The sequence below is a fragment of the Pan paniscus genome, chromosome 19 (genome assembly GCF_029289425.2).
Source record: "Pan paniscus chromosome 19, NHGRI_mPanPan1-v2.0_pri, whole genome shotgun sequence".
NCBI lineage: Eukaryota > Metazoa > Chordata > Mammalia > Primates > Hominidae > Pan > Pan paniscus.
The window spans coordinates 19,059,647-19,074,072 of NC_073268.2; the positions used below are offsets into that span (position 1 = coordinate 19,059,647).

The 14,426-nt window shown below is 39.0% G+C and overlaps 1 protein-coding gene across 14 annotated transcripts in view; it reads right to left on the reverse strand.

Moving 5' to 3' along the window:
• Positions 1–14,426, reverse strand: part of KANSL1 (KAT8 regulatory NSL complex subunit 1) — a 197,280-nt gene that overhangs the window by 41,898 nt on the left and 140,956 nt on the right. For all 14 annotated transcript variants that reach the window (XM_034941609.3, XM_034941612.3, XM_057300264.2 and 11 more), the window contains one exon: positions 10,593–10,694. In XM_034941609.3, the coding sequence (XP_034797500.1) occupies positions 10,593–10,694 (102 nt within the window). The remainder of the gene's footprint in view (positions 1–10,592; positions 10,695–14,426) is intronic.

Below are 14,426 nucleotides of genomic sequence, written 5' to 3' on the forward strand. Positions count from 1 at the left end.
CCACAGCCAGAAAGAAAAGAGTAGAAAAGCTAAAGTGGTAGACAGAGTGCCTCTGTAATCCCCTCCTCTCCAAAGCAGGGCCCTAGGGGATTATCTTTTGGAGTAATCTTACAGTTAAAGGTAGCAAGGAGGGTTGCTGAATTGTTTTTCCCACCCCACCACCCCCCCCCCCCATTGAAAGGGCCAGGTGTACAGCATAAAATTACTAACATAGCAATGAGATTCAAATTTGTTATTCACATAAAGCAGGCATCTGATTCATTACTCCACTCTGGGCCAGATCAAGTAAGCGTGACAAAGAGGCCTTGAATGAAAAGCTAAGACTAAATAGTTTTTACGGGGGTGGTTTTTTCTAGGGTCTAAGAACCAATGTCTACTAGATTTGTTTTACCAAAAAGTAGAGAGGGTTAAGGGGTAAAAACAGAGAGCCACACACTTAAAAGCACACAATAAAATTAAACTCTACCTGCAAATATGTATTTTTACTTTATTCAATTAATGCCATGTCGCACCTGCTTGCAATGTCATTTTTTAAATGTATCACATTCATTTGGCTAGAAAAGTCAACAGTTCAGTTTTGGTTAGTTATTCCCTTTCTGACAAACATTAAAATGGAAAGAAAATGCTAACTGGGTGACAGGAACTTAACTTATTCCTGGGTTAAAATAGTTTTTGACTTTGTATGATTGATTTCATGTCTCAAGCCCACCCCACCCCCATTTCAATGATACTGAGCATAGTTTCGCTTAAATTCACCAAAATATTGCTGGCCTATAAATAGTATACTAGCCATTTCCATTAGCTAGCACCATGGCCATAAAATTGTACTAAACAAGAAGTGGAATGTTCTGAAAATTCCATTTTCACTAAGTTATTGCCTAGGCTTTAATTTCTGCCTATGTGGGGCTATGTGCCTCACTTTCCGGCTTCTGCAGGTTGAGGATAAAAGAAAATCTATATAATTACATGAGAACAATTTTGAACTCATTTTTTTAAAGTTTTGATTAGCATAATGCTGTTACTAATCCAATGGTTCCTAAACCTAAGATTTATGTTTACCAACACTTGAAAATAACTATCTAGAATTTAAAGAAATATAGCAAATGCAAAAATGCATCTTAAATTCTTATTGTTCAACTTATTTATCCATAGCCCAATTTATTATAAAAGACCTAACTTGTCAGTGTTTTCTAACACTGTGGGTCAAATATTTCTTGGCCAATATCTGTCCCTTTACCTTCTATCCCAAAACCCTTGTCAGGCCAATGAACCACTCACTGTCCCTAGTGACTGCAAAACTTCAAAGAAAGGAAGAGTATTCCTACTTACACCAATGGAATGAAGATGTATCTTGGACTGTGTAAAAAGAAACAGTAATAGCTTACATTTTTAGCATGCCTTTCTTCTGAGAAAGCATTAGCTCTTCACTTAATAGTACACTTGTTTTTCTCATCACTTCTGTAAAGTAGGATGAGCAAGGAAAGGGTAAAGGAGCAGGATCATTTTACAAACAGAAACTAACACACAAATAATGTGTTACTTGTTAATTGCCACAGAAGCAATGTTTTTGGCTAAACAAAACCCTCCTTAACGTCAAATCTAGTATTTTAAAAAATATTTATCCAAGAAGGAGATTTTAAAAAATATATACATGTGTCTGCTCATCGGTGCAAAAAAATACAGGAAAGATAACCCAAAACGTACTGAAATTGCTAACCTACAGGACGTTGAGTGAGAAAAGGATACAAAGAAGAATGTATAGCTTTTTTAGAACCACAGTAATGTTTCCCATACAAAAATAAAAATTAACAATGCGGGGTGGGGAAAACAGGGAAGGCTAGAATTGAATATTGTAGTAACAAATGAACCTAACTGTATTACAAAACAACATAACCATACTGAAAGATTTGGTGGAAGGAAATAACTAACCTACGTAACTTCAGAAAACTGTATTTTGACTGCATAACAGTTAACATACTGTACAAAAATATTGTACTCTAGTTAGCAAATGTGTTTTTCACAGGGGTACTAGATGACAACTGTGAGACTATACGGGTACTAGGATTAAACGAGTATCAATAAGGAAGGGGGAAGGCTGCTGTGTTGAACTGGTATGAACTTACGGTTTTTTATATATATATACAGGTTAAGTAGATACAGAAATATAGATGTGTGTGTGTGCACGTGTGAGCATAGATACATATGTTTCCTTGCTTTGCCTTTTGAGACATCCTAGAAGCAGTGACACTTACGAAGTAACAATGAGCACAACTAGTACTCAGATTTTAGTTCCTAATAAAAGGAACCTGAGCTGAAGTAGGCAAAATACAAGAGGAACCTGGAACATCTAGTAGTAGAAAGTATTTCAAAATATAAGCGGTACATGCTAAAAGGACACAGGAGCCAATCTGAAAGAGCGCCCAATACCCAAAGTTGAGATAACTGGAGCAACTGTATAAACAGTAATAGGTTATAATCTATTAAATAAAATAAATATCCATGGGTCCATCCTGATATTCACAACTGAGTCAATGAATGAGTAAATAAATGAGGGGGGAAGACACCTCTTCCTAACAGAATTCCATTTAATGCAGGTAGGAAGTAGAACCACCACCCTTTAGTAAACAACACAGCAATAACTGCTGTAGGAAAAAGTCATCAGTGAACAATAAAATTATGAGTAAAAACATAATGAGCAACAGAATATTTACATAGTGTCTCCCTATAAGACAGTCATTTATTCCAGCCGGGGCAAAATGGCAAAACCTTGTCACTACAAAAAAACAGAAAAATGTGCCAGGCATGGTGGCACATGCCTGTGATCCCAGCTACTTGGGAGGCTGAGAGATGGCAGGATAGCTGAGCCAGGGAGGTGAAGGCTGGAGTGGTGACTGCGACACTGCACTCCAGCCTGGGTGACAAAGTGAGACCCTATCTCTAAATAAATAAATAAATAAATAAATAAATATTGTCAGTTATTACAAAGGGAAAAATGCTAATTTTACAGAGGAGAAACCTGTCAGGCACCACCTTAACCAAGGGAACAAACCTATCATCACTATTAGAAAGACAAGTCAAAATCATGAACCCCCTGTGGTGTAGAGAAGGGTACAGTATCTTCTGTGGCATTCCTGTAAAACAATGCGTAACCTCTAATAATGAGAAAACACCAATTTCTGGAACGCTATACAAAATAACTGACCAGAAATCTTGTATCCAAGTAATGAAAGACAAAAACTGAGAACTCTCACATATTGAAGGACATTCAGAGACGCAAAAACTAAAAGCAATGATAGATTCTGGACAACAGAAAGGACATTAATAAGAAAACTAATAATACAGAAATTCAAATAAAGTATGTCTATTACTTTGTATAAGTTCAATGTTAATTTCAATGTTAATTTCGTGGTTCTGATAATTAACGATTATTGTGACAAGATGTGTTACGATTAGAGAAAGCTCCATACGGAGACTCTGTACTACTATTTCAACACACACACTCTCTCTCTTTCTTTCTGACACAATCTCGCTCTGTTGACCAGGCTGGAATGCAGTGGCACAATCTTGGCTCATTGCAACCTCTGCCTCCTGGGTTCAAGTGATTCTTGTGCCTCAGCCTCCCGAGTAGCTGGGATTACAGGCGCACACCACCACACCTGGCTAATTTTTGTATTTTTAGTAGAGACGGGGTTTCACCATGTTGGCCAGGCTGGTCTCAAATTTCTGTCCTCAGGTGATCTGCCCACCTCTGCCTCCCAAAGTGCTGGGATTTTAGGTCACCGTGCCCAGCCTAAAATCATATTTTAAAAGAATGAAGAAAAAATGTATCTAGCATTAATAAAACAAACTTCATTCATACATAAATCTGTACAGTCTACAGGTTCCTATCAGTTACAGTACTCACTTAAGATAAATATAGAATCCATTCTGAATTGGCCAAAATATCCAACACTCCATCACAGAAAAGTATTTGCAGTTACCTGATCATGCCAGGCTCTTTCAAGCCTATGCTGCATTACACATTACTCCCTACACCATGCTTCAGCAAGTCCATAAGACTCAGAAAACAGTCCATCCTTCCCTAGGAAACTACCTTTACTGACTCCCTCCAGCACTCCCATTTTATGCTTGTTGGAAGAACAAGAAGCACTCAAGAAAAGATAGATACCTGGTTCTACTTAGTCTTTCAGACATAAAGTGCAGTCTGGAACAATGACAATTAGCTTTTACTAACTTTCATTATCTATCAAACATTGTTAAAAGCAAATTATAAATTTTAAATTAACTTTGTAAGAAGGCTGGAAATCAGGTAGTAGGAGGAGAGTGTGACTCCTCCAATTTGGTTCTTGTTTTTAAAAATTGTTTTGGCTACTGGCCAGGTGCAGTGGCTCACGCCTGTAATCCCAGCACTTTGGGAGGCCGAGGCAGGCGGATCACTTGAGGTCAGGAGTTCAAGACTAGCCTGGCCAACAAGGTGAAACCCCCGTCTCCACTAAAAATACAAAAACTAGCTGGGTGTGGTAGCACACGCCTGTAATCCCAGCTACTCGGGAGGCTGAGGCAGAAGAATCACTTGAACCCAGGAGGTGGAGGTTGCAGTGAGCCCAGATCACACCACAGAACTCCAGCCTGAGTGACAGGGAGAGACTTCATCTCAAAAAAAAAAAAAAAAAATTGTTTTGGCTCTTGAAAATACTTAATGTTTCCATACATACTTGAAAATCAATGTTCAATTGTTACCAAAAACAACACAACATAAACCAAAAAATCTTGCTGGGATTTTTCACTGGGTTTGCATTGAATCTGTGTGTCTAACATTGGCTCTTCTAACACATAAATATAGCATACATCTCCGTTCACTTATGTAATCTTTTTCAGAAGTTTTATGGTTTCAGCAATAAAGTCATTAACGTCTTTTGTTAGATTTATTCCTAAGTATTTTATGTTTCTTGATACTACCGCAAATGGAACTGTTTCTCCGGGTTATTTTTCAGTTGTTTGCTCTAATAAATAAAAATAGAATTGACTTTTATATATCGACCCCGCATCTGGAGACCTTGGCTAAATCTCTAATTCTCACAGGTTTAGGGAATTCCATGGGGTTTCTAAGTATCATATCTTCAAATACAAGCAGTTTTGCCCTACCTTTTCCAATTTCCATGCCTTTAATTGCTTTTTTCTTGCAGTATTGCATTAGCCAAGACAGAGTACAATGTTTTTGTTTGTTTGAGGCAGGGTCTCACTCCGTTGCCCAGGCTCAAGTACAGTAGCGTGATCTCAGCTCAGTGCAACCTCCACCACCTGGGCTCAAGCAATTCTCCCACCTCAGCTTCCAGAGTAGTGAGGACTACAGGTGCACACCCCCACAGCAGGCGCATTTTTGTATCTTTTTGTAGAGATGGGGTTTCGTCAGGTTGCTGGAGCTGGTCTTGAACTCTGAGGCTCAAGCGACCCGCCCACCTTGGCCTCCCAGAGTGCTGGGATTACAGGCATGAGCCACTGTGCCCAGCTTACAATATTTTTAGGATATATTTTTTTCCTAATTGTAGGCCAACAAAACAAGCACTTTCACCAAGTAGTGTGATGTTAGGCGTTAGGTTTTTTTCCTAATTTTTAAACAGCATCACAGCTCAGGAATAAGGTCTTCACCTTTGATTTTCACGATTTTTACTACAATGTTGTGATTCTCATGGTTATTATTCTTGAAGTTTCATGATTTTTTAATTTTATTTTTGAGACGGAGTCTCACTCTGTTGCCCAGGCTGCAGTGCAGTGCCATGATCTCGGCTCACTGCAACCTCTGTCTCCTGAGTTCAAGCGATTCTCCTGCTTCAGCCTCCCGAGTAGCTGGGATTACAGGTGTCTGCCACCACGCCTGGATAAATTTTTGTATTTTTAGTAGAGATAGGGTTTCACCATGTTGGCCAGACTGGTCTCAAACTTCTGACCTCAGGTGATCCACCCACCTCGGCCTCCCAAAGTACTGGGATTACAGGCATGAGCCACCGTGCTCGGCCTAAAGTTTCATACATTTGTAAACTGACTGTTTAAATTCAAAAATCCAGTCATTAAGTTCCTCAATTTTTTTCCATCTTTTTTTTTCTTTTTCCTCATGACTAAGAATCATATTCTCATGTTTATTCATATGTATGGTAATTTTCTATTATATACAGACAATGTATGCAATACATTATAGAGACTCTGAATTTAGTTAGCTTTTCCTAAAGAGTGTTGATTTTTGTTCTAGCAGGCATACTACTACTACCTGGTTACCTTCATTTTGTGGAGCTAGTTTTGTTTTTATAAAAGCATAGTGGAGTCTATTTTGGTTCCCTCCTTAATCCTATGGTGAATGCCTTCGTCCTGGGAAACATTCTTTAACTCCTTAAGTGTGAGCCTTTATTGGTTTCAATCAAAGCCCTCAGGTTTTTGCCAAGTCTAGTTGGAATTCGAACTCCAAATTCTGCCTTCCCTGCATTAGGCAATGATGATCTTTGCTCAGCTCTTTCAGCCTTCCAATTATTGCTTTCCACTATGCCCTATAAAATCTTCCCTAAACGTGCAGGTCAGGGGTGAGCACAAAGATCTGAAAGGGGCTCAAATAGATTGTGGGCCTATGCCCCTCCCCATCTCCCATAGCTCCCTCTTTGCCACTATCCCCCTCCTTCAATTTCTACCTACTTGGCAGCCCTGAACTCCATCCTCTGATAATATACAAGCCCATGAAGTGGTGACTATTGAATTCTAGAAGCTCTGGGGCACATGGAGTGAGAATGCTCTCATCTCTTCCTGGCAATACTTTCTGTCTGAAATTTTGCTGACATTGTTGAGTAATTTACCTAGTAATATGCACAGGTTCCAAGCTTGCCCTTCTTTGCTCATTACTTTTTCTTAAGCAGGGGAAAGCAGGCTTCTATTTATTGAAGAGAGAGAATGAGAAGGTGGGGAAGATAAAAGGCATGTTTCAGAACACTAGAGAACAACTCTCAACCGCTTTTTACATGCTCTCTTTCCAAGGGCACACCCTCTTTGTTCAAAAGGAGTCTTAAATTTCACAGAAGCATTTATCTGTACACACATGACTTATCGGCAGCTACCAAGCTAGAGGCCCGTTAAGTTTTCTCTCCCTCAGCTAGCCTTACACCTTTAAAACTGCCTTTGAGTCAGAAGTCAGAATGAAGAGGTTAAAATTAAAAAAGAGGCATTTTTCTAGGCATTCCTCCTTAGGTCTTCCCTTTCTCTAACCCACTACTCTGTGGTATAAAAACAGTACCCACTTCCCTAACCCAGAAAATATTCCTTGATTTGCTCCATGACTCAAAAAAGGTTCACCCATGAATTCAGTCTCCAGTTCTTTTGCTCATAGGTTGGGTCCTTTTAGAACAACTTAGTTCAAAAATATCTGTACTGTATTCAAGACCCAAGCAGATATATACTGGTTCTGTCAATAAACAATCATCCTGTTTGGAAATAAAGCAAAAAGACTATTATCCTTGCAGTGTACCACTGGGACATTACCTAATAAGCCCACCCAGGAAACATCTGACTCTCCATAAATTATTTAACTTTGTTTTACCTACTATCTATAATTGATTAGGGCCCAGAAGTCTTACTGGATGTTTATTTTAGAATGCTGACAAGTTAAAGTTGGTTTGCATCTTGTTGAAAACAATGTCCAAAGTTACAGCTTTATTGTTCTATAGGATATTAATAACTTTTGTATGCTACTGAGTAATCATATTCCTGCATTCTTCCTTTTTATCTGGTATTAAAATACTGTTAACAGTTTGGCCACCATCATGATTCCCTTGTTATTCAGTAAATCACTATATATTTAGGAATTATGTCTAGGCTGGTGCAGTGGTTCACACCTGTAATCCCAGCAGTTTTGGAGGCCAAGGCCAGCGGATTGCTTGTGCTGAGGAGTTTGAGACCAGCCTGGGCAACTTGGTAAAACCCCATCTCTACAAACAATACAAAAATTAGCCAGACATGGTGGCACATGCCTGTAGTCCCAGCTACTTGGGAAGCTGAGGTGCGAGGATCACTTGAACCTGAGAGGTAGAGGCTGCAGTGAGCCAAGGTCGCACCACTGCACTCCAGCCTGGGTGACAGAATAAGACCCTGTCTAAAAAGATGGAAAGAAAGAGAGAAAAAGAAGAGAGAGGGGAGAGAGAGACAGAGAGAGAGAGAGAAAGAAAAAGAAAAGAATTATATCTAATGTTTTGAAACTATATTTTGACAATTCTAAAGACGCTGATTTTTTTTGTTAATTCCAGCTGAGTTTCAGAAATGAGAATAAAAAAATTAAACGTAACAGAAAATACCTCTGACATTATTATTTTTAAACTACAAGTCTTCAAATATATTTTTGGGTAATAAACAAGCGCAGTCCAGGAGTTTGAGGCTGAAGTGAGCTATGATTGTGCGATTACACTCCAGCCTGGGTGACAGAGCAAGAGCCTGTCTTAAAAAAAAAAAAAAAAAAAAAGGAATAAATACACCTACCTCCATTTGGGGAAAAAATTAACAAAATGGAAAACAGGCTGGTTACATGTGGGTATGAAAACCTACAGTTGCCCTCTGTCCCGGGCAACCTAATTTTTTTTTTTTTTTTAAGCAAAACTGAGAAAAGTCACTTTCCTAAAATTTAAAACAAAACAAAACAAAAAAACCTGGGGAACAAACAAGCAAAGTTAAATATTGCCTTCTTATACAGAAAAACTTTGCCTGGCAATTGACATACGCACAGCTTTGCAAATATTTGGCATTTTAAAAATTTAAGTCAATAGCTTTTAAGAAACATATGCTCTGCACCCATTCTACTAATAATAAACAATGGAAATGTATTGTCCCTGCTCCCCCCACCCCACCCCCCAACCCCTGTCTTCTCTAATACTTTCTGAACGCTTTTCAGAAAGCATGGATATATTCATAAAGGGTAGATAATTCACGAAAACAGGGAAGGGGTAATCTCTCCTTGACAAAATAGTGACAGTGTATACTTAGTTGTTTTCATTATTTATTTTACTTAATCCAAAAAGCATTCTATTGCACAATGTTGAAACTAGTATGGCCAACACAAAGGGAAAGATGGTCTTGACCTTCAAGAATCTTACAATTTAATACACACACAGGAATCTTACAATTTAACACACAAGTAAATGAATGAAGGGTAGGGAAAGGACCAAGCTCCTAAAGAGTGTGTGTGTACAAGTGAATCTGTATAAACTGTCTCACAATCACTGTGGATTTTTTAAGACAATGAGGATTAGTAACACAATGGAGGACTGTTATGCCCTGTCCTTCAGAAGTGCCGAGGTAAGAGAAAACATGACTACAGGGAGATTACTCAAAAAAGTTTGGAATCCCTAAATTCTATATACAAATATATAAGTATCTACATAGAACTTACTCCCCTATCACATATGCCTCATGTTTCATGTTTCCTGTACCCATACCACCAATGTATCTATGTTTCCTTTCTCACTTAACAATTTTTACCCTGATTAGACCATTCACTAAAAGTTTCATTAATAACTTAAAAAAGATCTGTAAACAGCATGCAATGAACTTATATTATAGATTTAAATAGTGGCAAAACTTGGCATTCTGCTCTTTAATTTATTCAAAACTACTTTCCAGTTAAGAACTATCAATCTTCTAGTGTCTTCACATTTATCTCTAGCAACAGTGGCTGGCTTTCAAAATTAGGTGAGAGATCTTTCCAAGATCTAAACATCTCCGATATCTGCCTCAGAGAAAACTTAGTTTCTGCTAAGTTCCTGCTAACAATGATTAAAATAAATAAAAGAACTATAAGGTTGGTTTATTTGCAGATACAAGAACAGCTTGCTTAACTCACCATTTAAAAAGCCATCACTTCATACTAGCTTTATTATCTGAAGCATAATCAAAATAATAAACTACTGTTGTGGGACTTTGGAATTTCTAATTAAGTTATGGAGACTTAAATCAAGAAATATGAATATTCATAAAACCCAGTAACCTTTTAGGCAAAGTAAAAAAGTGAAAAGAACAAGTGCTCTTGGAATTCAGAAAGAAAATTAACTATGGTATTGAGAGACACCAGGAAAGAGAAGGAATCACAGTAGAGCTAGGATACAGAAGGAAACAGAAAATGACAGTTTAATGCTCATTATAGAATAACAGTGAGTCACCCACAGAGACTATTTTCAATGTTCTTGTGAATTTAACCTCTAGTCTAAACTTTTAATGAAAAGGCTATAATATATTAGAGTGGCCCAGAAAGGTGACCTTATGTCTCAGGTGTCAGAGCCACACCCAGGTCTCCTGATTCCCAATGATACTCCCTAAAGCCTTACTTGCTCTGGCTGTAGTGTCTTGAGAATTGGAGCTGCTTTTAATCCTATGGTCAGCTACACAGCTGCAGGAGGGGCCCTAGATTCCCTATTCAGGAATTCAGATCTTAAAACGCCAAAAGTGATAAAAGTAGATATAGTTCCCCTCCTTCAGCCAATGCAAGGACCCTAGTTACAGAGAAAAAACGGTGTGCCAAGACAACACCCTTAATTCTCACGCATTTCCCCCTTTCTATCTTTTATACTTACCAATTTATCAGTCCCATGATCTGTCTTCACCTCAGAACTAAGCGGAAGAAATAAGTCTGTTGTATGCTCTGGGGGAGGTACCTCCCCAAGAACTATCAACCCCTGCAGGATAGAGAGGAGAAAAATAGCATAAGTGAGCAGTATAAATTTCAAATTTAATTTAGGAGTTAAGTCTCAAAAGGACTGTTGGTGTACTAGAGGCCCCCTCTTCCTTACCCTATGGTTCAGAAACAAACTACAGCAGCAGCAGCTTTGTTTTCCCAAAGAGCTATTTCAACAAGCAGCAGACCCAGGCTCCCCTCTCTGCCACTTGACTGCTCTGACCTACGTGGCTCATCAGCCATTTAGCATCTTTATTCGTATCTTTCAGATATGAAATCTTTACCAGATTATGGCATTTATACCATATTACTAGACCCCACTAGATTAACAGCAGCAATGCAGTTTTTGTAGCCAACAAATGCAGTTTATGACTTACTAAGCTGAAAATGCTACTATTCTTAATCATGTACTCCACCAACTATACCTGCACAAACAAAACTGAATGAAACAAATGTGGAACAGTCCCATACAATTTATGAGAAACCAAGAGCTTCTTAAAAGCTGGCCCAAAGGAACCTGCTTTTTTCATAAGCATAAATATTACTTCAGATGAAGTTCCTGCTTGACAATTTCAAATTCAGACCTTTGGAAATTCATTCCAGGAAACAATTTACATAAAAAGAAATTAAAAATGAACCCACAAGTCCTCCCCATTGTACGTATAATGAGCCAGGATGGGTAAAGGCAGAAGGTATCTTATTATTAAAAAAACAAAATACTACATATGAATCCCACCATGTATACCAGAAGAGGTGACAAAAACAAGGCTATGACACTATATAACCGAAAGACTGGGATGCAAGTGATCAGGGTTCCCAATCTCTTTCTCTGGTCTAAAAAGTAGAGATCTAACTAGATTAAGAAGCTCTTAATGGAAATTTAATATCAGAATCACCTGGGGAACCTTATCAAACTATACTGGCTTAGGTCCAACATCTACTCAGTACCTCTGGGGGTGGGGCCAGGTAGTCTACCTTTTTATGGGGGAAGGGAGGCAGGACATGGTGGGTACATGGAGGTGGGTGTCTCTCTCCTCCCCCACCCCGCCAACCCCACTATGTTACCGAGGCTGATCTCAAACTCCTGGGCTCCAGCAATCCTCCCACCTCAGCCTCTGGAGTAGCTGGGATGACAGGTGCCTACCACCATGCCCAGAGGTGGATATTCTACTATTCTTTAAAAGCTCCCCTGGTAAGTCCTAAACTTGTAAAGTTGAAAAACACTAGACTTGATTAGTTTGGGCTCAAAGAACATCCTAAAGTATAGATTTGGGGGACTAGGGATTGTGACTATTAGTCTTAGCTCTCTAGGCCATACGACAGACTCTTATGAGCCACTAAACCAGATGATCCATCCCTGGGGTCCTTGTAACTAAAAAACCAATATGAAATACGAGCTGCAGAAAAGGGGAAAACATTAAGAAAGAAAAATGGAATTTTATTTCAGTTCTTTAAAAAGAAGTATGTATCTCTTTTTCTCTTGAAGCAAAAGAAGCACTGCCTCCCTATTCTGGAATATGACTACACTTAGCCCGTATCAAAAATGAATTGGAGGGTCCCGGCATGGCAGCTCACACCTGTAATCCCAGCACTTTGGGAAGCTGAGGCGGGTGGATCACCTGAGGTCGTCAGGAGTTCAAGATCAGCCTGGCCAACATGGTGAAACCCCATCTCTACTAAAAATACAAAAATTGCCCAGGCGTCGTGGCACATGCCCATAGTCCCAGCTACTCGGAAGGCTGAAGAAGGAGAATCGCTTGAACTCAGGAGGCAGAGGTTGCAATGAGCCAAGATCACACCATTGCACACCAGCCTGGGCGACAGACCAAGGCTCTATCTCCAACAACAACAACAACAACAACAACAACAACAAAATGAATTGGAGGCTGGGTGTGGTAGATCACACCTGTAATCCTAGCACTTGGGGAGGCTGCGGTTAGGAGTGCGAGACCAGCCTGGCTGATGCAGTGAAACACCGTCTCCAGTAAAAATACAAAAAATAGCTGGGCGTGGTGGTGAGCCCCTGTAATCCCAGCTACTTGGGAGGCTGAGGCAGGAGAATCGCTTGAACCTGGGAGGTGTAGGTTGCAGTGAGCCAAGACTGTGCCATTGCACTCCAGTCTGGGCAACGAGAGCGAAACTCCACCTCAAAATTTAAAAAATTAAAAAAAAAAAAAAAAAGAATTGGAGTCTCCTCAGAAACAAGAGAAAGGCCATTAACTAGTAAGCAAGAAACATTAACCCTAGCCTTTAAAATGAGGTTTCTCTGGTTAAAGAACTTCTGCTTCAAAATATTTTCTTCCCTAAATCAAAAGCATAAAATATACCTTACAAACTTTATCACATCCAAGTAAAAACTATTTGCAAAAGACAGCTATCTTGTACATCACTGCCTTCTCAAAATGTTGTATTCAACAGATATTCCCTACTTAAGGGCCCAAACTGTCTTCCTGCTTCCTGTACAAAGCATGCCAAAAATCATTTTATTATTCAAATTTTCCCATAACCGGTTCCTAAGAACTTTTTTAAAGATCAATTTCCAACTACTTTCCCCAAATATTTGTTAGTGTTATACCAATCTCATCATCTCCTAGACAAATGTTTCAATGAATGTGAAGCTGTTGCTGCTGCTGGAGGTAAGGGTTATTAGTCAGTAGAAGGTTAAAAAAAACTGAATTAAAGGTTAAAACATGAGCTGTTCATCTTTATTTATACTGATTTTTATATTTTATCAGTCCAAATTGCCGTTCGTCCTTCCAAAGAGATTTTCAACAAGTCCCACCTCCTTCCAAGAAAATGTCCCGGGTTAATGAGTTCCTACTTGCTTTATCCACACTGCCAGACCTCCTAAAGCACGGTGATTGTATCTTACTTTCTGTGTATTTAAATCTCATTTCCAGAGCATTCATAATCTTATGCCACATTATTTATTTCACTTATTATTGCCTCAGTTTCTTGTTTGTTGAGACAGGGTCAAGCTCTGTCACCTGTGCTGGAGTGCAGTGGTGTGGTCACGAATCACTGTAACCTCCCCCTCCCGGGCTCAAGTGATCCTCCCACCTCAACCCCATAAATAGCTGGGATAACAGGTGCATGCCACCACATCCAGCTAATTTTTGTATTTTTTTGGTAGAGATGGGGTTTCACCAAGTTGCTCAGGCTGGTCTCGAACTCTTGGACTCAAGTAATGCACTTGCCTCAAACTCCCAAAGTGCTGGGATAACAGGTGCAAGCCACCACACCCAGCTAATTGTTCTATTTTTTGGTAGAGATGGACTTTCACCATGTTGCCAAGGCTCGTCTCAAACTCCTAGACTCAAGCAATCCACCTGCCTCGGCCTCTCAAAGTGCTGGGATTACATGTGCAAGCCGCTGCACCCAGCCTTTAATTGTTAACTAATGTTAGTTTATTGAAGATGTGGACAAAATACAAATATATTTAAATGCCCCATGTCCCTTAGCAGAGTCATACACCAAGAAAATAAATGCATAGCAAATATTTGTTGAGTTGTATAATTTTTTTCCTAACAGGAAAATATTAACTTTATAATAATTATAGCCAGAAGATAAATAAATCTAACAATTAGATATAAAATTACTCCTTCAATTTTTCTTTTTCAGTTATATGAAAGTAAGGACACAGTCAGTATTTTCCAAAGGGAAGAATTTTTCCTTAAACTACAGAATAATTTCTAAATACAACCCTCAGATAGATTATGAAGACATCTTCTCC